This window comes from Carcharhinus amblyrhynchos, chromosome 8, assembly GCF_965287045.1.
Source record: "Carcharhinus amblyrhynchos chromosome 8, sCarAmb.v2.hapA, whole genome shotgun sequence".
Lineage (NCBI taxonomy): Eukaryota > Metazoa > Chordata > Chondrichthyes > Carcharhiniformes > Carcharhinidae > Carcharhinus > Carcharhinus amblyrhynchos.
Window position 1 is genome coordinate 47,865,449 of NC_137331.1, and position 22,921 is coordinate 47,888,369.

Below are 22,921 nucleotides of genomic sequence, written 5' to 3' on the forward strand. Positions count from 1 at the left end.
GGTTTCATTAAAGGGAAGTCGTGTCTGACAAATTTACTGGAGTTCTACGAGGATGTGTCTAGGGCGGTGGATAGAGGAGAGCCGGTGGATGTGGTCTTTCTAGATTTTCAGAAGGCGTTTGACAAAGTGCCTCACAAGAGGTTATTGCAGAAGGTCGAGGGACATGGAGTTGGGGGTAGGGTGTTAGCGTGGATAGAGGATTAGTTGTCAAATAGGAGGCAGAGAGTGGGGGTCAACGGGTGCTATTCGGATTGGCGGATGGTGACTAGTGGAGTGCCCCAGGGGTCGGTGCTGGGGCCTCAGCTTTTTACCATTTATATAGATGATCTGGAGGAGGGAACCGAGTGTAGGGTGTCGAAATTTGCTGATGACACCAAGATTGGGGGAACGGCACATTGTGCGGAGGGTGTGGAGAGTCTGCAGAAGGATCTAGATAGGCTGGGCGAATGGGCCAGGAAATGGCAAATGGAATTTAATGTTGGCAAGTGTGAGGTGGTCCACTTTGGTAGGAAGAATGGTAGGAAGGACTATTACTTACGGGGCGAAAAACTGCAGCAGGCGACGGTGCAGAGGGACCTCGGGGTCCTTGTGCATGAGTCGCAAAAACCCAGCTTGCAGGTGCAGCAGGTGGTCAGGAAGGCGAATGGGATGCTGGCCTTCATAGCGAAGGGGATTGAATATAAAAGTAGGGAGGTCTTGCTGCAGCTGTATAGGGCATTGGTGAGGCCGCAGCTGGAGTACTGTGTGCAGTTTTGGGCGCTGCACCTGCGCAAAGATATTTTGGCCTTGGAGGGAGTGCAGAGGAGGTTTACTAGGCTGATACCGGAGTTGAGGGGGTTGAGCTATGAGGAGAGGCTGAATAAACTGGGCTTGTACTCGTTAGAGTTTAGAAGAATGAGGGGAGATCTCATTGAGACGTATAAGATGATGAATGGGATGGATAGGATAGAGGTGGAAAGACTCTTCCCGCTCAAAAAAGACAGTAGGACGAGGGGGCACAGCCTCAAGATAAAAGGGGGGCGGTTTAGAACGGAGTTGAGGAGGAACTTCTTCACTCAAAGGGTGGTGAATCTCTGGAATTCTCTGCCCGTTGAAGTGGTGGAGGCTGCCTCGCTAAATATTTTTAAGACGCGGGTTAATGGGTTTTTGATAGGAGAGGGGATTAAGGGTTATGGGGAGAGGGCGGGAAAGTGGAACTGAGCAGCGACAGATCAGCCATGATCTTATTGAATGGCGGGGCAGGCTCGAAGGGCTGGATGGCCTACTCCTGCTCTTATTTCTTATGTTCTTATGTTCTTATTATGAAGTGAACTTACTCCAAGTGATTATTTTAAATACTACTTTGCCCTGTGTATGAAGTTTGAGATATCATTGAAAAATTTAATGTCAGATAATCAAATCTAATTTAGTGTCAGTCTGAGATGGTGGCTCCATATCTTTACCAATGATCGATCCCTATGTTTATTTCCAACTCATAGCCTTACTACAGGTTTCTAATCTCCAGTGGACGGGAAATTCCTGCAGCATATTCTGATATCAGTGAAGACATATAGGCTAGGATTTTACACTAGGCAGAAGGGTAATGTCAGCAGAAGCTGACGGCACATTCACTCTTGCCATGAGTCGTATAGTCTCACTGCAATTAGGTGGCCAATAACAGTTAAATGGTGGGACTGCCAGAAAGCAGGAGGCCTAGAGTAGGATGTCAGGTGGTGACGGGTGCAGACACTGAACTGGGAGCAGCTGCCATCTGATGGTTTGGAGGACCACTGGAGGGGCTGCATTACGAGGGCAGCATGCAGTGCAGGAGAAGGTCAATTAAAGTCTGCTGTGGACAGAGTGGCTACTGCCAACCTTGACAGCCTGAGGTGCTCACCGTGACTCTTGACTGTACTTCACCCTGGAGTGAGTCACATGTAGGCCAGACCATGTAAGGATAGCTGATTTCCTTCTCTGAAGGACATTAGTGAACCAGGTGGGTTTTTCTGACAATCGACAATGGTTTCATGGTCAGCAGTAGATTCTTAATTTTTTAAAAATTGAATTTAAATTCTGTCATCTGATGTGGCGGGATTTGAACCCAGAATATTTGCTGAGTTTCTGAATTAATAATCTAGCGATAATGCCACTAGGCCATCACCTCCTCTAGGCCAGAGACACACAAACCACAAATTAGTAAAGTTGATTAATTTCACTGTACCTTTGTCAATTTTTAAAAACATTTGGAAGAACATTGTAAAGTGTCCAAAAAGGTGAAGGAAATGGATTGCTGAGGTGATGTCTGCTGGAAGTTCTGTAACATTGAGGCACTGATAAGCATGACTGCCATTAATGCTGAATTGCAGAGAGCTAACTGTGTCTTTGTGGCATGTCTCAATCAAGTTCACTCATCAGACTGTATTTCCACATGAATTTCTGAACTGACGTGCTTAAGTAGATAACTCTGGGGCTGGACCACTGCCTAAAATAGTATTCACTGTAGGTTGGACTTACCCCCTATGCCTTCAGAACTCCCAGCTTGCCCTTTACTCATGTCCTCTGTGATGTCTCTGACAAAATAACTCTGTGCAATTACTTCCACAACTCCTGTGGTGACTCTTTGATCTATTAACTCAGTGATACCAGCTGTGACCTGGAATCAGTTATTAACTTTCTAATTTCACACCATAGCTGTGGAATTTTTTTTCCTTCTTTGTCATGACTTTTTTCTATTAATCCATTTTAGAAGTTTAGAACCACAGATGGTAAAATAGTTCATTGTTTTCTACTTGGGTTTTCTTTTCACATAGACCTAATGAGACTGAATATGGTGACACTCAATGATCTCTTGCTCTCACTCTCTGATTATTGAGTGAATGTACATACTGGATTATTTTCTGACTTTCCATTTCCAGTGGGGAGCTTTGATAATCAGAAATTTGGGCACGCTTCACAAGAATTCCCCACCAGTGGGAATAAATGATTGGAAAACATGTGGAATGCATGCTTGAATTTCCAGTGGGCACAGCTGAGACACAAAGCTCACGGCTACAGTTTTACATGTTTTTATTCGTGTCACAAGTAGGCTTACATTGCAATGAAGTTACTGTGAAAATCCCCTCTTTGCCACACTCTGGCCTCTGTTCAGCTACACCAAGAAAGAATTTAGCATGGCCAATGCACCGAACCAGCATGTTTTTCGGACTGTGGGAGGAAACCGGAACACCCAGAGGAAACCCACGCAGACGCAGGGAGAACATGCAGACTACACTCCACGCCAATGAGGCTGCATTGCTAACCATTCTGCCACCGCACCGCCCCAAGCAGCAAGTTGGAAATTACTGCATTCTTATATATTTGATAGCACATCTCCTGCAAGTTCTCCTCTTCATTTGCACACCATTACGTATGTCGGTCTCTTTCTCTTTCAACGCAATGCTCCCTGGCAACAACATCTGTAACATGGGGAGCTTTAGACACACCTCAAGCTCTGCCACCTTGCTACCATTTTGTATCACTCCCTGTTGTCAGGCTGATTCAGGTTGTTTACAACCTTGACATCGTCTTCAACCTAGAAGTAAGGTTCAAATCCATTAACCTCTTATTTGCCAAGACCACCTGCATCCGCCGGTAAACATGACTCATCTCCACTTTCAGTCATGTAGCAAAAGCTGCTGAAGCCCACATCCATGTCTGTCGCTTGACTATTTTAATATTGTCCTGGCTGATTCCCAATCTAATGACCTTCTTGAAATATCAGCTCAACCGTTGCTGCTTGTACCCTAAAATGCATCAACTCCCACTCATCACCTATGTCCCTGCTCCCCAACATTGGCTGGTGGTTCCCTCAGTGCTTCAAATTTAAAACCTGCACCCATGGTTATTTCCCTTTGTATCCTTTTCCTCTCTGTCTCCTGTGTTCCTTTGACTCTGGCACATTAAGCAACTATCTACCTTCGCTCCACCATTGCCTGTTGAGCCTTCAGTTGCACTGACCACACATTCCAGAATTCCTTTCCATGTCTGAAATGGGATATCTGAAATAATGCCTTCAAAATACAGACCAGTATCAAGCAAGGCTGTGTGGTTGCCTTCATACTGTTTACGATCTAGCTGACAGTGGTGGTTCATCCCATTCAAAGATTAACTGCCCTTTGCTGTCTGTATTAAATAACATCTAAATGGTTATCTCTTTAACCTCAGTCAACTCATTGTCAAAACTAAAATCACCATCATAAATATGTACGATCTGTAGTTTGTGGATGACTTGTGTATCATTGCCTGTTCTGCAATGGGTTTGCAAGCCAACCTTGATCTTTCACATTTTGCATACAAGTAATTCCTTGAATGTTGCTACAACAAAGTTTGAATATTAGCCCAAGCTTGGTCAACCAACTATTCCACATCTGGTATATTTTGTAGGAGACTTTGAAGTATATTGAACATTTTCCATACTTCAGATATCACCTGTTTCAAAAGGTCACCATTCATGAGGAGATGTAACATCAGACCTTCTACAAACAGCAGCAACAAGTGTTTGACATCTGTAGTGGGGCTTCTGACAACTGGAGATGTTGGAGGACAGGGCAAAGGAACTGGGTGTCCCACGTGGGCTCCTTTCTGCGGAGAGCAGTGTCTTTGACAAGCTGAGGAGCAGAGCCAACAGCCAAAAGGTGAGGGAGGAAGCATCAAGGACTAATTCAGGGTTTGAGAGTGGCAGTGTGGCAGGATCCCAGGGTGGCTTGAAGCCCCTGAGGGTGATTAAGGAGCTAGGAAAGGAATTCAGTCAAACTGGCTGGCAGAACCCAAAGTCTAAGCAGCCTCACGAGACAGTGAGGGATAGAAAACAAGACTGTAGCCAGGAGCTGGACAGCAGTACAAGCCTGAATGTGCCTGGTGAGTGACTGTGTTGAGGAGCCGAGGCCCTGAATAGGACAGAGATCTGGAGAATGGCCAATGAATATTCTCTGTAGATAGCTTTTCTTGGAATTATACTTTTCTTTGTAGTTGTTGCTTTGATGCTTTAGTGCCAGTGGAATAAATGATCATTGTTTATAACTTTATGCAGTCTGTGTGCTCAAATTGCACATAACTCAATAAAGACTTTCACAAATGAGCAAAAGTTCCAGTGTCCAGAGCAGTTGTCATGACCACATTGCTGTCCTGCAGCAAGACTAGACTGTGTGTCAGTGACACATCAGAGCACGAGAGAAATTTCACCAGCAGTGTCTCTGCAGCTTCTTCTGGATTCAACAGGACATCAAACAAACACTCATGTCCTTCTTGAAACCAGCTCCAAAAACATTCAGGCAAAACTCTCACAAAATCAACTTTGATGGATGGCTGAGAAGTGTTTCCCCTGCCAGGTCTCCTTTTCTCAACAGTCAAATGGCCAATATTTCAGGGGAGGACAAAGAAAATATTTCCAAGGAAGTCTGTCACAGTCTGTCCAGGAGCATTTCATTGACCTTATTGACTGGGTGGAGCTTGTTACCAGTTGTTCAGTGTGGTGATAACTTGTCCATCAAGCTGCATCACACTTTGAGCCACAATACCTTAATGATGAGGCAGAACAATAGCAAGAAGGAAAAAGGGAGCAGGTCCTGCACTTTGACCCAATACCTCATGGGATGTCTTGTTCCATGTACCTGCCCAAAGATTTGTGGGCAGAGAATTGGCCTCTGCATTCATAGGAAGGCCTGAGATAGAAGCTCATGACCCTGACTGGATGTCATCCTTGAATCAAGGTACAGTTGACAATTCTCTGTGTATTCTTCTTTCTTCTGACTCTGATCCCTTGACCAACTTCCTTCCTTCAGCCCAATGTTGCCTGCAGTGCCTTCATCTGCATTGGCCACATGTTCCATGTATACAGCCTCCTCAAAACTTACCTCTTTATCCAAGTTTTTGTTTGCCCCATCTGGTATTGGCTTTGTTGTCCATTTCTTACATCCCTCCCCCAAATATTCACACCGTCACTAAGACTGTCTATTTTCACCTCCATAACATGTTCCCCTCAATCTCTCCTCCTTTCCAGCTTGTCTGCTCCTGAGACCCTCATTCAGACCTTTCATTCTTCTAGACTTGCAATCCTGGCTGACCTTCCACATTCCATTTTCCTTAAACTTTGCATTATCCAAAACTCTGTTGTCATGTCTGAGGTAATAACTGCATTTGAAAAGAGTAAATATCAAAAAAACTTTCAGAGGTCACAGTTTATCATTCTTCTGCTGAATGTAGTTGAAAGGATAATATAACAAGATGCATGGATGCTGAGATGTGCTCACAAAAGCACTCATACAAGATAAATGAAGGCATCTCATAATCTGTGAGGTCATCGAGAAAACAATTATCTTTTGATATGGACTGAGACTCACAGCTTTCAATTATCTCAGTATCAGTCTTGGCTTGTTTAGCCCTATCTACAGTTCAGAATCCATTCAGTTATCATTTTCTTGATTGATGGATAAGCTGTTTTTCATAATGCGGATTTTGTTGTAATTGCCTGTTCTAGTGCACCATGCCGTTGGAAGTATATTTCATTTTTGAAAGAGGTGGAAGATAAAATACCTGATGTGTGATGTTTGTTAAAACTTAGATAACCAGATGGTGGTGGACAGGATGTGGTACCCACTCCTCTCGATTCAGTTATAAGTTTTTATTTACAAATACTGTGCATCTGCAACATGCGAGCTCCAATTAATACTCACCACCTAGATACGACAACCATTTGATGTACAGTTGCCAGTGTTGGGGATGATCAGGTTACCATCTAAGTTTAATAAAAATAACACAGTATTCTCTGTTCTCTTGTGAAATTAGTGCTTTTGGCTGCCCCTATTCAGAGCTCAACCTGAAAAAAGAGTCAACAATTCAAGACAGATTGGGAGGAGAGAAACAGATGACCCTAGTGCCGATTCCTCTAGTTTCACGAACTAAACGTCTTGAAAGTAATCACTCAAGTGGGAAGCCAGAGGAATGTGTTAATGAAACAAGGTAAGTGCCTTTTTCAAACAGTCCCGAACAAATTGAAAGCCATTCTGGGCATTAAATTTTTGTATAAGTTTCTGTGAACAGATGCAACGGCTTATTTTACGTGGCATAAATAACATAACTGAGATGTTCAATTTTGCATCTTTGTAAAGACATTAGTAATAAACATTGGGCTGTTATGACCATTCTTCTGATGGATACATTTGAGTATTGTTATTGCAGTAGGGGTAATGCATCATTTGTAAATTTGTAAACTGCTACATAAATCAGCAGAAGCAGTTAGAGTTGTGTAGTACTGACGGAATGGGGTTTTTAGCAAGGGTACAGCTTCTTCACTTAAAAAATAAGTTGCACAATATAAATGTTGCTGGCAAGGACAGTATTTATTGTCCAGCTCTAGTTGAGAAGGTGCTGGGGTAATTTGTCTTCTTGAACCACTCCAATCCGTGTGGTGATAGTGTTTCTTCAGAGCTGTTAAATATGGAGTTCCAAGATTTTGTCCCAGTTACGATGAAAGAATGATGTTATATTTCTAAATCAGTATGATGTGAGACTTGGAGATGGTGGTATTCCCATTTAACTGCTGCCCTTGTTCGTCTAGGTGATAACGGTCACAAGTTTAGAAATGCAAACCAAATAGCTTTGGCAAGTTATTGTCGATGTACACACTGCAATCCCATTGCAGCAATGGTGAAGAAATGCTCAAGGTGGTGGACGGGTACTGGTCAAAGGGCTGCTATGTTTTGGATACTGTTTAACTTCTTGAGTGTTATTGGAGCTGCATGCGTTCAGCCAAATCTAATGCCTTCTCTCATTTTAGAACATAGAACACTGCAGCACAAACAGGCCCTTTGGCCCACGAGTTGCGCCGAACCCATCAACACCTACCAATCTATAAGAACATAAGAACATAAGAAATAGGAGCAGGAGTAGGCCATCCAGCCCTTCGAGCCTGCCCCGCCATTCAATAAGATCATGGCTGATCTGTCGCTGCTCAGTTCCACTTTCCCGCCCTCTCCCCATAACCCTTAATCCCCTCTCCTATCAAAAACCCATCAACCCGCGTCTTAAAAATATTTAGCGAGGCAGCCTCCACCACTTCAACGGGCAGAGAATTCCAGAGATTCACCACCCTTTGAGTGAAGAAGTTCCTCCTCAACTCCGTTCTAAACCGCCCCCCTTTTATCTTGAGGCTGTGCCCCCTAGTCCTATTGTCTTTTTTGAGTGGGAAGAGTCTTTCCACCTCTATCCTATCCATCCCATTCATCATCTTATACGTCTCAATGAGATCTCCTCTCATTCTTCTAAACTCTAACGAGTACAAGCCCAGTTTATTCAGCCTCTCCTCATAGCTCAACCCCCTCAACTCCGGTATCAGCCTAGTAAACCTCCTCTGCACTCCCTCCAAGGCCAAAATATCTTTGCGCAGGTGCGGCGCCCAAAAATGCACACAGTACTCCAGTTGCGGCCTCACCAATGCCCTATACAGCTGCAGCAAGACCTCCCTACATAGACCTATCTATAACCCCCAATCCCATTAAACCCCATATACACATCCAGAAGTCTTTTAAAAGACCCCAGCGAGTTCGCCTCCATCACCACTGATGGCAGCCGATTCCATTCACTCACCAGCCTCTGAGTGAAAAACTTACCCCTAACATCACTTCTGTACTTTCCTCCCCGCACCTTTAATCTGTGTCCTGACTTGTTTCCTGTAGATGGTTGAAGGCTTTGGGACTCACTAAAGGAACCCAGCCTCTGACTGCTTTTGTAGCCACAGGATTTACATGTCTGGCCCAGTATGGTTATGGTAATCTCCACGGTGTTGATGGTAATCAATGATGGCAATTATTATCTATATAATATCAAAGTATGGGTGCAAAAAGAACCACAGAGTAAGGAGCTTCATAACTTAAACATTGGGGAACTCTTTTCCAGGCGCACCGTCCCACAGTTAGATACTGGACTGCTTTACCAGGTTCCACCCTGGGAGGAGCTAAGCACCACCTTGGGTCACATGACCCATACTCTTAAAGGGACACTGCACACCCCAAACCCCTAACTTACATATTTCACAGCAATTTCATTGAATGTCAAGAGGAATTGGTTGGATACTCTCTTGTTGGAGATGGTCATTACTTGGTACACATGTTACCTTCCACTTATTAGTCCAAGCTTGGATGTTGTTCAGATCTTGCTGACTGTGAACATGGACTACTCCATTAACTGAGGAGTTGTGAATAGAACTGTACACTGCACAGTCATCAGCAAACATCTCCACTTCTGACCCCACATTGGAAGGAGGTTCATTGATCTAGCAGCCGGTTAATTAGGTGGCTCTGGGGCACTATTCTGAGGAACTCTGCAGAAATATCCTGGAGCTGAAATGATTGCCCTCCAACTATCACAACAATGTGAAAATCACCAATAACTTGAATTTTATTAGGGCTGCTTGACAACAAACTCCTGCTGCCTTGATACCAAGGGCCATATTATTACTTGACCTCTGGAACTGAGCACTTTTGTCTTTTTTGAGCTCTGAAGCTGAGAGGGACCCAAACTGAACACCAGTGAACAAGTGCAGTGTCAATGGCATCTTTCATTGCTTTGCTGATGATTGATCGAAGGCGTATGGAGCAGTAATAAGCTAGGTTGAATTTGACCTGCTTTGTGTGGGCAGGATGCACCTCAGTAGTTCTCTTCTTTGTTGCATTGATGCCAGTGGAAAAGCCGTATTGGAAGAGCTTGACTAGTTATGGAGCCCTTGTCTCCAGCACTGCAGCTGACATCATGTTGTGATCCATAGTCTTTGCTATATTCAGTGCACTCAGCCATTTCTTGGTATCACATGCAGTGGATAAAATAATTGAACTGGCTGAAGATCTGTATTGATGGAGATGTCTTTTGCACTCTCATGCTGAAGCCCATCATCACTAAGGGTGAAGATATTTGCAGAGTCACCTACTCCTTATGTTAGTTCTTTAATTGCTCACTACTGTTCAGGACCATGGCAAAGCTTTGATCTGATCCATTGGCTGTGGGATCACATATCTCTGCATATAGAATGCTACTCCTGATGCTTCGCATGTCGGAAGTCCTGTGATTTACTTTCATCAGTTTGGCACCTCATTTTTAGGCACTATTGTTGCTGCTCCTGTTATGGTCTTTGACTCACTTCACTTGAACTAGGGTTGGTGTCCCCCATCTTTATGGCAATGGTAGAATGAAGAACATGCTGAACCATGAGATTATAGATTGTGATTGAGTACAATGCTGCTTTTGCTGATCGTATTCTGTGCCCAGTTTTCATTTGCGAGATCTGTTTGAAATGTATCCAGTTAAACAGAGTGGTAATGCACCACGAGTTTATGGAGAGTGTCTTGCGTATGCAATTCACAATCGTGCTTGGCGATTGCACAGTTTCAGTGACTGGGATTGATTTTATGCACATGATTTGTATTACGTAACTATTCTCCACTCACTGCATTTTGCTTGTAAAGTAACGCTGCTTTCATTGGGAGATTCCTTGCTTTGTATTGGCCATGACTTCAGTCTGCTGCAGATTAAGTAGATTGTTATTGAGTAAACGGACTATTTGCTGTGTGATCCGTATAAGCCCCACCTTGCCTCCAACTCATTGGCTGGCACAGTGGTGCTGATGGGCACTTTGAAAATTTGTTGCACAAAGTATGACAACAGGAGGTTTTGGACAGGAAGTGCATGCAGATAGAAGGTTTTTGTGATATTATATCGTTTCCTGATACTCTAGAACCAGGTGAACATAATAACAAGGGGGCTTGTACATTGCATTGTGATAGCTTTGGGCAGCCATTACTGGGACTGCTTGATTTTTGTTTCATGGTTTCTTAATCTATGTTATTGGAGAAATCACCAAGTTGTTTACAATATCATTTCCTGTAAGTATTGCTGCTGTGCTTGTTATAATTTTAGTTTAAAAACAAAAAGCATATTCAAGTGCGCCTATAGTGACTATATGCTCTCAGTGAGAGCATAGATTTTGGGGATTGGTCTAAAACAGCATGGTGACAGATTACTGATTTGTTTCTGTGAACGGGGTTGCACACTGAAATTTATCCTGTAGTGCTAGACATTCTAATAAATACAAAATAGAATGATTCTGTCAAAGGGACAAGAATATGGGGGTTCCAAAGGAGGCAGGGTGAGATGTTGAGTTTTTCATTCAATACAATGTGTTATAATCTTGAATATGGTGGTAAAGATGATTCCATAATAAATTTCAGAAGGGAATTGATAAATACTTGGATGAGAGAAATATAGCTGAGCTGTGAAGAAAGTGGAACTAATTTGATAACTATTTTACAAGAGCAGACACAGGCATGATGGACCAAATGACCACCTCCTGCCCTGTAAGGTTCTATGATTTTGCAGGTACTGTTGGGAATTTCAATGTATTTCTTGTATCCACTGTTACAGAAAATGTCCCACTCCTGGCTGCGATGGATCAGGTCACGTAACTGGGAAGTACACCGCACACCACCGAGTCTCAGGTTGCCCACTAGCTGAACAAAAGCAGATCAAAATCAAAATGGAGGCACAGGATGAAGTGGGGTCACCAGAAAATAAATCAGTCTTTTCATTTGTTCAGCGCAAAAGGACAAAACAACAGGGCAGGTGAGAAAATAGGTCACAAGGTGTTGTTAACAGGAACCAATTTGTGTATTTTATTCATATCATATTTTTTGATCATTGATGAAGTTTGGGACAAAAACAAGTGGCGGTATTGCCTTTGGACTGGCAGAATGATGTGAGCATTATCAAAGAGAAATGGACCCAGGTAGGGTTTTCAATACAATATCCTTGTATAGATGAATCTTTTATGCTGCTGACACATTTATAAATCGCTCCAGAGACCTTCCTAAGCTGTCATTCAGTTTATTTATCTGCATATTCTATCTTTAAACTTTAAAATAATCCTTCAGAGGCTTTGAAAATAATTAAAATCTTAATGTTAAACTACATTTTAATTCCACTTACATTTAGCCTTCTCAGAATAATTACAGCCACCTGAAATGCGTCAAGAAAATATGATATTGATGTGATAGAAGCAGCTGTTCATCAACCTGAACTCATGAAAAAAACATGGTTTTAGAAATTAATTTAGATAGAAGCATAAGCAAGTGTAATTTCTGTAAACTAAATCAATTTTGTTAATGATACATGCAGGCATTTTTGATATAAAAACCAGTCCTCATTCATTTAAACTTCAGATAGATTAGGAATTACTTTCTTCACTAAGTGCTTCTTGGGGCTTCTCCTGAAAAATGCACTTTCTTAGCCATTCTCAGCCACATCTCCCTGTTGGATTTTATATGACAGAGAATGTTTCCTATTCTTATTACTGGTTGGCCAAGCTTTCTCCTGCAATTTTTGAAATTCCTTTGAGTTATCATGTTTATTCAGTTTTATTTATAACTTAATCATCAAAATTCACAACTTTTCTTTAAATTATCCATCCTCCAGCGTGGTCCATAGTGGCATTTCCCAAACAGACTGGTTAACTCAAGCCTTGGTCTCAATCATTGATTCTTTCCACCTTACTTCCAAACTTATGAGGCTCAATGCTGTATTTCATTTGTAGGATTCCCTTTAGATGTGCAAAAACTGCTTAAGACGGTGTTAAGGATGTAGTGAGCAACAGTGACAACTTATAAATTCCTTTAATATATTAAAACATATCAAGGCATTTTATAGGATCATTACCAACTTAAAATAAAATGAAACACCAAGTCACAAAAGGCAATATGAGGGCAGATGACCAAAAAATAAGTCAAATTTTAAGGAGCATCTTAAAAGAGGAAGGATAAGAAGAGAGGTGGATAGAATTAAGGAAGGAATTCCAGAGGTCAGGACCAAAGCAGCTGAAGGCACGACCATCAGTGGTGAGGCGATTATGATTGGAGATGATCAAGAGGCCAAAATGACAAAGGACAAATATCTCATAGGGTTATGGAACTGGAGGAAATTACAAGGATTGAGAGGGACAAGGCCATGGATGGATTTGAAAAAAGGGAGATCATTTTTACATACGCTTGACCTTTCATGAAGCGATGCTGACTCTCCCTGATTAACTGCAATTTCTCAGGTGATCAGTCATCTTATCCTTGATTAATGACTCCAACAATTTCCACAGCTTGGACATTAGGCTAACTGGTCAGTAATTCCCTGGTTTCACTCGTCCACTTTTCTTAAAGAGTGGAGTGACATGAGCCAATTTCCAGTCCAGGGGTATGACTCCTGAATTTAGGGAACTTGGACAGATAATAGTTAGGGTACCGGCATTATGTTCTCCTGCCTCCTTTAACACGTGTGGATGGAAACCATCAGGTCCTGAAGATTTGTCACTCTTCAGTTCTATTAATTTCCCTATTGTTGACAATCCACTTAGCTAATTATATTTAGACCCTGCCATTGATCCTTGGGACTTCCAGCAAGCAATCCTCCCTTTTTACTCTGAATACTGAAGCAAAGTACTGGTTCAACAGGTCTACCATTTCTCCATGGTCATTGACAACATTCCCACCCTCAATCTTCAGTGGACCAGTAGTGCTTTTAACCAGCTGATTCCCCTTTATACAACTACAAAATCTCCTTATTCTCATTTATGTCCCTTGCAAGTGGCTGATTAGGCTTCCTGTCATATTTTCAGAAAAGGCCAATGGAGCTACCATTTCATTGTATCGAATTTAGGGACCAAGAGGAAGCCATCTTGAAAAAGAAACATGGTGCAAGGAATCCCATGACAGGCACAGCATTAAACCAGACCATCCTCTCCTTAGAATTAATCCTTTTATTATATTGCAGGATAATTGTTGGACCAAGCATCCTGGGTCAATGTTAACAGTGGAGCCCTGTTGTGATGGGGGCAGATACATGGTGATGGAAGAGGAGAGTGTTGAAATTGATGGTGTTTTGAATTTTAGCAAAACTACATCATGAGTAATCACTAATTGCAGATGTTGCCCTGTATCATTATGATACACTGTTCAAAATCACGTTTATTGATTTGGGATATTCTTCAAGCCTCTTAGCTATAGCAGAGCAAGTTTCAATAAAAAAAAATGCATCCTGATGGACCTAATTTTATTACTGCCAATTGCAGTCTCAATAATGTCTGAACTTTCCTGACAGCAGGTGGTACCTTCAGGAAAAGTTTATAAAAAACATTTCATAGGCCTAGAGGTTCGCATGTGATAGTGGCCAGAAATGTGGGAAGTATAATTTTCTCTGCCCATATTCACAGCCATATCCTCAATCTCTCCGTAACACACCTTCCCAGATTAGGCCTTCTCTGATCACTTCCACGTATCCCTGTCCACTCACATCCCCCATTTCCTTCCCAATCCCACTTCCTCCTGTGTCTGTTCTTAGGGGAAAAAAAACCTCTGGTGTCTTACAACAGCACTTCCAAATTCCCACGTATCTAGCTTTGTCCCTGCATTCACCATGAAATTTCTACTGCTACTAATCCACTCCATCGCTTTTTCACATTCTCTTCCCCATTATAGCCAGGAATCTGTTTCATTCTGGTCATTCCTCTTATATGAGCATCATTTACATTCCTTTACACTAAGGGGTGCAGACTTTGACAACTGATTAAACAATTCATTCAGATCTGGCTGAACAACATAGGGCACTCACAGGTCCTGCTCTCATTTGTCTAAATAGCCCACTATTCCAGGACCATTCTGGAAAGAGAGAGAGAAAGATCTCCCCAAATCAAAAGGGCTCAGTGGAATAGGGAGAAGCAAACCTGTGTAGCAATTCAATATTTTGTAACAAAAGACCATGTACAGCCACTGTGCTGCCAAACCCACTTAATTTTCTTTTGAGAAAAACACGTTTGCTTTGAAATTCTTTTGGCATAAAATTCAGTTAGATATCACAGGCTTTTAAAATGTGAAATATAATTCCACTTCAACTTGAACGTAATGAGCATAAAATAAACTGGAACTGTTGCATCGGCACTTCATCACAGTACATTGGAACAAGATTTAAGTGACCTACTTTCTGTGGTACATGTTCAAATAGCGCTAACTCACTGCTGCATTCCAGCAGTGCTTATCATGAATGTAAATCTGAGGTTCTACTGTTTACGATGCATCATTGCAAAGATCAAAGAAATTAACATAGTCTAACAATCCAGTACTTAGGCAATTGTTTAACCTGATTATTGCTTTAAACTATGTTTGAGACTTTATGATAAATTTTGTATGTATATATTTTATTTATTCTGTGCCTCCAATATTTACCAATATTTTAAAAAAAGACAAGGACAGGTTTTAGGAATTATGGAAATATTCCATAATTAGAATTTGCTTTCAACTCCAATTTTAATTCTGCATTGCAATTTGTCTGATCAGACATTTTATTGAGGACAAGTCAAGTTTTTTGGCCTCCTTGGTGGACCAGTTTGCTGACATTTATTATCTTGACATAAACCAAAGAAAGGGATCACCTATGCGATACGCCACAGAAAATTAGGCATATTTGAAAACAAGCTATAACATGAGATTTAGTTTTCAGGGGAGAAATGTGCATGTGTACGAGAAGTAGACATTTTGGGAAGGTTTAAGGAAGATCAGTTGCAAACAAGCCAACTTGTAAAAAGTCTGTCTTGCAGCGATAACATGTTGTGGCTGGGTAGGTGGATGGTTGCATAAAGAGACTCAGGGATGGACTGTCCCCATCCTCATGAGTGACCACCTAAGCCGATTGGCTGGTTTGAGCAGTCCAGTATTAAGAACCCCACCGATGCTTCCTCACAAGCAAATTCTATTTCCCTTCCTTTACAAGTTAGGATTGCCACTAGTTTCTCCCTTCCTTTCCATCACAGGTACCTGACAGTGGAGGAAAGGAAGGGCCTGAGTCCCCAAAGCAAAATCCTGCCCCATGACAGTATACTTTAACTTACCAGAATTCACCCTGGGGATAGTAGGTAGGGATATGATCGGCACAACTTGTGGGCCGAAGGGCCTGTTTGTGCTGTAGTTTTTCTATGTTCTACGTTCTAAGATGACAGTGGGTGCAGCAAGGCACAGCAAGAACCTTGAAGTTCCCTGCAGAGGATGACGGTCTTGTGGCAGTCCTGTCTCTGAAATCGTGACAGGCACTTGCTTTCTGGTATATGCCTCAGCTTAAGGCAGATAATATTCCACACTGCTAGGTGCTCTCCCCTTTAGATGCCCGACAACTACTTTGAGCACTGCAGCATTTTAGCAGAGCCAGGGTTTGTAGCCAAGCATTGCAAGACTTCCTGTTGACAGTGAAAACCTAGCTGGGTTCCTGCAAGTTCAGAAACTCAAGCTGATGAAATTAGGTTGAGGTTCTGGTAATATCAGAGACTTGCACGCAACAACATTGCTGGAAAAGCAATTCTGATTATTTTGTCTTAGCGTCCAAGTTTGCAGGCAGGGTGCAATGTACAACTCTTATAATATTGTGGACAAATATTCCTCTTTTCATATTATCTCACCAGGAAAAACATCAAGCTCTGTATGTTATCGAAAATTTAAATTGGGCTTATTAGATATATTGTTAAAAAGGAGTGATTGATTTTTGTAATTTCATACATATACTATCTCCAATATAAATCTAGTTACGTCAAATCTGGGTTGAAAGTTATTTATTCTTGTGAATTCTCCCTAACTTCTAACCTGCCACTGTGGGCTGCTGGAAGCAGTAGACTGGAAATAATTTAAAGTGGGCCAATTTGGCTAGTTCAGGAGAATGCTATTTTGTCATCTTCTTTGTGCTGGGTTGGATATCAAACAAAATGAAGCCTAGTTATTTATTGTGCAGCTGAAAGATTTTTTTTTAATAATGGTTCCACGTGGTTCATTTCATTTTTCTTGACATGTTGGAAAAATGCTAGAACTTCAAACTTTTTAAAAATTGTTTTGTACCAATAATTCATAGAATTTTATAGCACGGAAACAAATTTTTGAGCCATCAGAATTAAGCCAATGTTTATCTCCATGGGTGTCACTTAATTTAATTCTACCTTTCTACCTGTTCCCCATCCCCTTTAATATTCCCCTTTTTCAAGCAAGTGTTACATTTAATTTAAAAGTTCTGCAGGACTCATTTATGGTTTGTGGCAGAGAACTCCACATTCTAACTGCCCCCTTTGTAAAAACAGTGGTATATGCTACTCAGTGTGGAAAAATGAGAAGTAATACATTTTGGAAATAAGAGTAGCAAAAAGAAATAGACCTTAAATGAAAACATTTTTACTGGACGAGAGGAACAGGTGACCGTATGTGTGGATGCACAAGTCTTTAAAGGGTAAGTCTAAATGTATAAAGTCATAGAAAACAGAATCCTTTGTTTTGCACCGAGAATAACACAGAACTCAAGAACAAGATGGTGTTGACTGTGCAAAACTGTAAAACATCTCTAAACCTCTTGATTATTTTTGTGATTTTAATTTTATCCTATTGTTATGAACAGTCGCTACTTATCATAACCCTGAATAACCTTTAAGATCGCTGTCAGGTCTTCCATCATAGCTCTATTGAGAAAAGGTTTAGTTACTCATCCCTGGTAATATCCTGGTGAAAAGACATTGCACCTTTTCCAGCTGGTTTTATATCCTTCCTATAATAGTGTGCCCAAACTGTACACCATACTCCAACCGTGGTGTAACACAAATCCCATGCAAGTACAGCATGTTAACAGATGCTTCTGGCAGACATCACCACATAGTTCATCTTCTTGAAGATTAGTAGTGCAACTGACTTATCCCAACACTTTGTCATTTGAAAAGAAAAATATAAAAATGTATATAATTCTTCATCCTTTATTTCTAAAGCAAAATCTCAAACTGCTTCATGTGGAATAAATTGCAGACCTGTTTTGTAAATAAGTGGAACAGCCATTTTGCACAAAGGAAGACAGATCAGAGGAACATGTCCACAGTTTATCTGCAATCATGCTGTCATTTACCAAGGCTCTGTTCCCAGAACATTAATGAATTTTTCCTCGTGTGCATCTGACATTGCACAATTGCTTTAGGACTGCACTGAACTGTGATCCTAGGTACCTGGAACTTGCAAGCTTTTGAACTGGGAGTTAGGCTATCACCTGAAGCCCAGTGGGTCGAACTTATGGTCATCGTATTGTTCAATCAGATTATTGATGCTACTGTGATTCAGCTTCATTATGCAGACTAAAATTTTATTCTGTTTTCTGTTAGGCTAGCTCGGCCAGCAAAATACTTGAAAATTAAAGAGGAAGCAAATGATATTGACCTGCACAGTCTACTCAAAGGTAATAACTTTTCTACAATTAATTTGCTTGTATATGTGTGTTATATATATCTATAAGTGTCGACGGTGGCTCAATAGGTAGTCCACTCTCTCCTCAGTCAGAAGGCTGTGGGTTCAAGTTCTACTTCAGGACTTAAGCACAAAGATCAAGGTTGACACTCGGATTCAGTATCAAGGGAGTGCTGCTTAGAGGAGCCATCTTTCAGGTTAGATGTTAAGCAGAGTTTGCTTGCTCTGCATGGTGTTGAAAAAAAGCAGCGGCCAACGTCCTGGCCAATATTTGTCCCTCAGTCAGCATGACAAAAAACAGATAATCTATTCATTATCCCATGGCTATTTATGTAAGCTTGCTGCGTGCAAATTGGCTGGCATGTTTCCTACAACAGGAACTACCCATCAAAAGTGCTTCACTGGCTGTAAAACACTTTAGGGGTGAAAGGCACTCTGTCAGTGCAAGTTGTCTGAGCACACTGGGTTCATGAATTTCCAGCAACTTGAAAAATATGACTGGGAAAATAAAACAGAGCAACAAGGTGACAGAGAGCACGGTTTAAGGGTGAAAGGAGAAAAGTTTAAAGGGAATATTAGGGGGGGGCTTCACGCAGAGAGTGGTGGGAGCGTGGAATGAGCTGCGGATGAAGTGGTAAATGCGGGGTCAGTTTTAACATTTAAGAAAAACTTGGACGGGTTCATGGATGAGAGGGGTGTGGAGGAATATGGTTCAAGTGCAGGTCAGTGGGACTAGGCAAAAAATGGTTCAGCACAGACAAGAAGGGCCAAAAGGCCTGTTTCTGAGCTGTAAATTTTCTATGGTTCTATGGATAGTCATACATGGACCTGTCTTACAACTCTCAATTCCTTTCCTAATTGTATAGTTGTACAGCTCACTTTTAAGGGGTGGAATTTTCCTGCAAAATGGCAAAGTGTCAGGTTCTGACTGAAAACAGGTGCATTTTTCCTCAGAAGCCAGGATTTTACTCTAGATCTTCTGACACTTCGTCAAAACAAGCAGAGGGACGTGTTTTGTGCCATCATTGTGGCAGGGTGGGTCCTGATAGGGGCGGGGCACTCCAGTGTCAAAGTAACATTAAAGGCGCACCCCCCCGCCCCAGCAGATATCGGGACCCACAGCAGAGAAGTGGAACACCCTCAACCTTCAAACACAGAGGGCCAAGGGCCAACCATGCCCCGAACCACCCCCCCGACCACCACTGCGCGCGCGGAGGACTCCCTACTCTCAATGTCTGGTACCTCCCCACAGCCTTACACCTCAAGCCTGCAGTAAAAAATCCCATGATTCTCTTGAGATTGGGTGATAGCTCAGTGTAGTTGAGGATTTGGAAAAATCGACCATTTTACTGTCAGTTTAAATGGTTATAGATCTGTTTTGACACTGGTGTTGCACAGGATTAATAATCAAAAATCAACTGATCTAAAGCAGTTCTCTGTAATGTAAGAGACTTTATAATGGTTTATTCGAGTCCGAGACCATGTCATGGTACGTGGTTTACTGTAGGATGAGGCAAAATATATTAGATCATAGAACCCTACGGCGCAGAAACAGGCCCTTCGGCCCATCAAGCCTGCACCGAACACAATCCCACCCAGGCCCTATCCCCATATCTTTATATATCGTACCCACTAATCCCTCTAACTTCCGCTACCCTGGACACTAAGGGGCAATTTCTTAGCGTGGCCAATCAACCTAACCCGCACATCTTTGGACTGTGGGAGGAAACCCACGCAGACACGAGGAGAATGTGCAAACTCCACACAGACAGTGACCCAAGCCGAGAATCGAACCCAGGACTCTGGAGCTGTGAAGCAACAGTGCTAACCACTGTGCTATCGAGCTGCCCCAGGCAGCTCCTCAACAATTTTCTGCTCCATTCTCAGTGAGCAAGAACTCAAACAAGCATCGTTCCAAAGATCAAACATTTCTGTGAACAATATGTTTCTGTAAACTAAAGGCAGGTTGCTTGAGACATAGGAGTTGGGACAACATTCATTTCTGAGTGAAAAAAAACCTTGATCTCTCTGATGTAGTTTCCTTTTGAACCAGGGTATTTTCTTTTGACTTTCTCACCATTCTTACTGTATTTGGTGATATTTGTTTACATCAGCTGAGCCTTGCTTGTCAATTGAAGAACACTAAAAAAAATCGGACGGAATTTTCCGGCCATTCACGCCCCGCCTCTGCTGCAAGTGAGGATAGAGAAATTGGCGCTCAGCCAATTCCACTGTCGCAGAATCAGAAAGTCCTGCCGACGTGGATGGCCGGAAAATTCCACCCATCCTCTGTATTGAGTTAATCATTTTGGTTAGATAAACCGACAGTCCTCATATACACTCACGTTAAGAAGTTTAGAATTGAACACAAATGAAGTGCAGCATCACAAAGTAAGGATGCGAAAGTCACTTGCCCCTCTTGGTTTCTTCATCTTCACATCCCGTTGGACCCCCATTGCAGAATCTAATTGTTTCTGTAAAGGTTTGCCCCCAGTAATCTTTCCAAGAGTGTCGTGTAAAAAAGTTTTCTGGTGTCAAACCAAATTTGTTTTAAGCCATAACCCTTTGTTCTCCATTTACAATTTAACAAAATAATTTTCAGACATTGCCTAGTTCCATTCTGGTCATTATATGCTATATCCCCATAAGATCACTGTTCAGAGCTGTAAAGCTTTCGGTTAAGAAATGTGTGCCCCACTGTAACTTGCTGGTGAGGGAGCTTGGGAAGTCAGCTGGTTCCTATGCCGAGCTGGCTGGCACACAAGACTGGGAGGAGTGGCTATTCTTGGGTGGGGAGGTCTGAAATACACAGGCAACAGGCCTCAGTTTCTTTGTCAACCCAGGAAGAGTGTTTGTCTTTCCCTGGCCACAGAAAAGTTAAAACCTAAAATTGGTTTTGAGATCTGAAACTGGCATTTAATCTGAATTTGTGTATTTTTTAAATCAGCATCCCCTTCAGAAAATCACTCAAATGCTTAAACTAAGCAGTGCAATTCCATTGTAGTTTGAAGTGGTAGAAATTTGGATGTATAATGCTGATTTTCACTGAATATATGAATTTCCACCCACCCCCACCACCCCCACCCTCAATCTTTCCCAACTTTCTTCAAATTTATGATCCCTGGCAATCTGGCATTGACAATTAGCATTGTGGCTCCACGCAGCTTGAATTGCGTTTCCTGGCAATAATAACTGGATGTAGTTTTCAAGGTGCATTCTAGCAAGAGTACTGTACATAAATAAAAGCAAAATACTATGGATGCTGGAATATGAAACAAGAAAGTAAAATGCTAGAAAACCTCGGGAGGCCTGACAGCATCTGTGGATAGTAAAAGTAGAGTTAACAGTTTGACTTCGTGTGACTCTTCTTCAGAGGGTAATGTACAGTTTGATTATAACCTTGACTTACTTTGACTATGTAACTCAATTGGCTTTGCTTTTTGCTACACTAATTGGTTGAAGATAGTGGGTGGGATTTTACGGCCTCACTCGGGTAAGACCAGAAACTCCTTTCCCAGGTCAACCAAGATTTCCATTGTTGGACCCTCACCCGCACTGTTCCATCGCGGGTGAGGTGGTAGAGTTCCGGCCATTGATTGTGCTAAAGATTTCTTCACTGTCACCCTGAGCTAATTCAATACCTTCTGCACATTATGGACATTGCTGGTCTTTCCATCACCATGGAGCACTTTACATTTTTTTGCATTAAATTTGATCAGCCATTTTTCTGCCGATTTGTGTCTTTGCCAGTTTATTCTGTAATCTCTGAATCTTCTGTCCCTCCTTGTTATTGTCAGCTGAAGATTTGGCCAACTTATATTGGGTTTCTGTTGCCATTAGAAATGATAGCACTTTCACAAGGATTACTGGGGTACCTTACTCAGTATTACTTCTCATTTAATTTTTGAAATAGCACCTGTTGGTGTCTGTTTCTTCAACTAATTTCCTATCAATATCAAAGATTTTTTAAAGCTTTTAATAGGATTTGAGCATCACTGACATGGCCAATGTTTTTTTTCTCATCCCTAAATTGTATTTGAGATTTACCTTGAATTTTCTCAAATTTGAGCATATGTAATGGCCTTTCTTGTGGAATTTTGTTGCGTGCCTCTTGGAAATCTGATTACAACATTGTGTAAAGCTTGCTGCTTTCTATATAGGCTGTCACTCTCAAAAAAGTCAAGAAGCTGGGTCAGATAGGTTCTCCCTTTTCTGTCAACTGCTTTTTGCAACACTATTCTGCCTGATACATTATTCCATTACTTTACAAAGGCTAATGAGTGTCTAATTGCTTTTTCTGGTTTTTGAAACCAGAATGCACTGTACCAGTTTCCCTTCGAAGCCACCGATACTTGCCCAGTATCTGATGATACCCTCTTAATGATTGTCAGTGCCTCACAAATATTGTTTCTTCAGCATTTTGGGATGGTACCATCCATTCATGGGAATTTATTAGTTTAAATTGTGAACTTCATTACATAGGTGGTAATTGGGTAGAGCAGATCTTCTTCCTACCTGTTATAAAATCTGACGTCTTTTTTAAATTATTTCAATTTGTTGAGTTCTGTAACTGACAGAAAACCAATGCTACCAGGTTACCGCCCGTGCAATGTGAATTAAATTTGCCCACT

The 22,921-nt window shown here is 41.7% G+C and overlaps 1 protein-coding gene across 1 annotated transcript in view; it reads left to right on the top strand.

Moving 5' to 3' along the window:
• Positions 1-22,921, top strand: part of LOC145346986 (lethal(3)malignant brain tumor-like protein 4) — a 329,699-nt gene that overhangs the window by 205,745 nt on the left and 101,033 nt on the right. Inside the window, exons 19-21 of the mRNA XM_080194871.1 lie at positions 6,802-6,975; positions 11,428-11,625; positions 18,209-18,282. Coding sequence (XP_080050997.1) covers positions 6,802-6,975; positions 11,428-11,625; positions 18,209-18,282 — 446 coding nt within the window. The remainder of the gene's footprint in view (positions 1-6,801; positions 6,976-11,427; positions 11,626-18,208; positions 18,283-22,921) is intronic.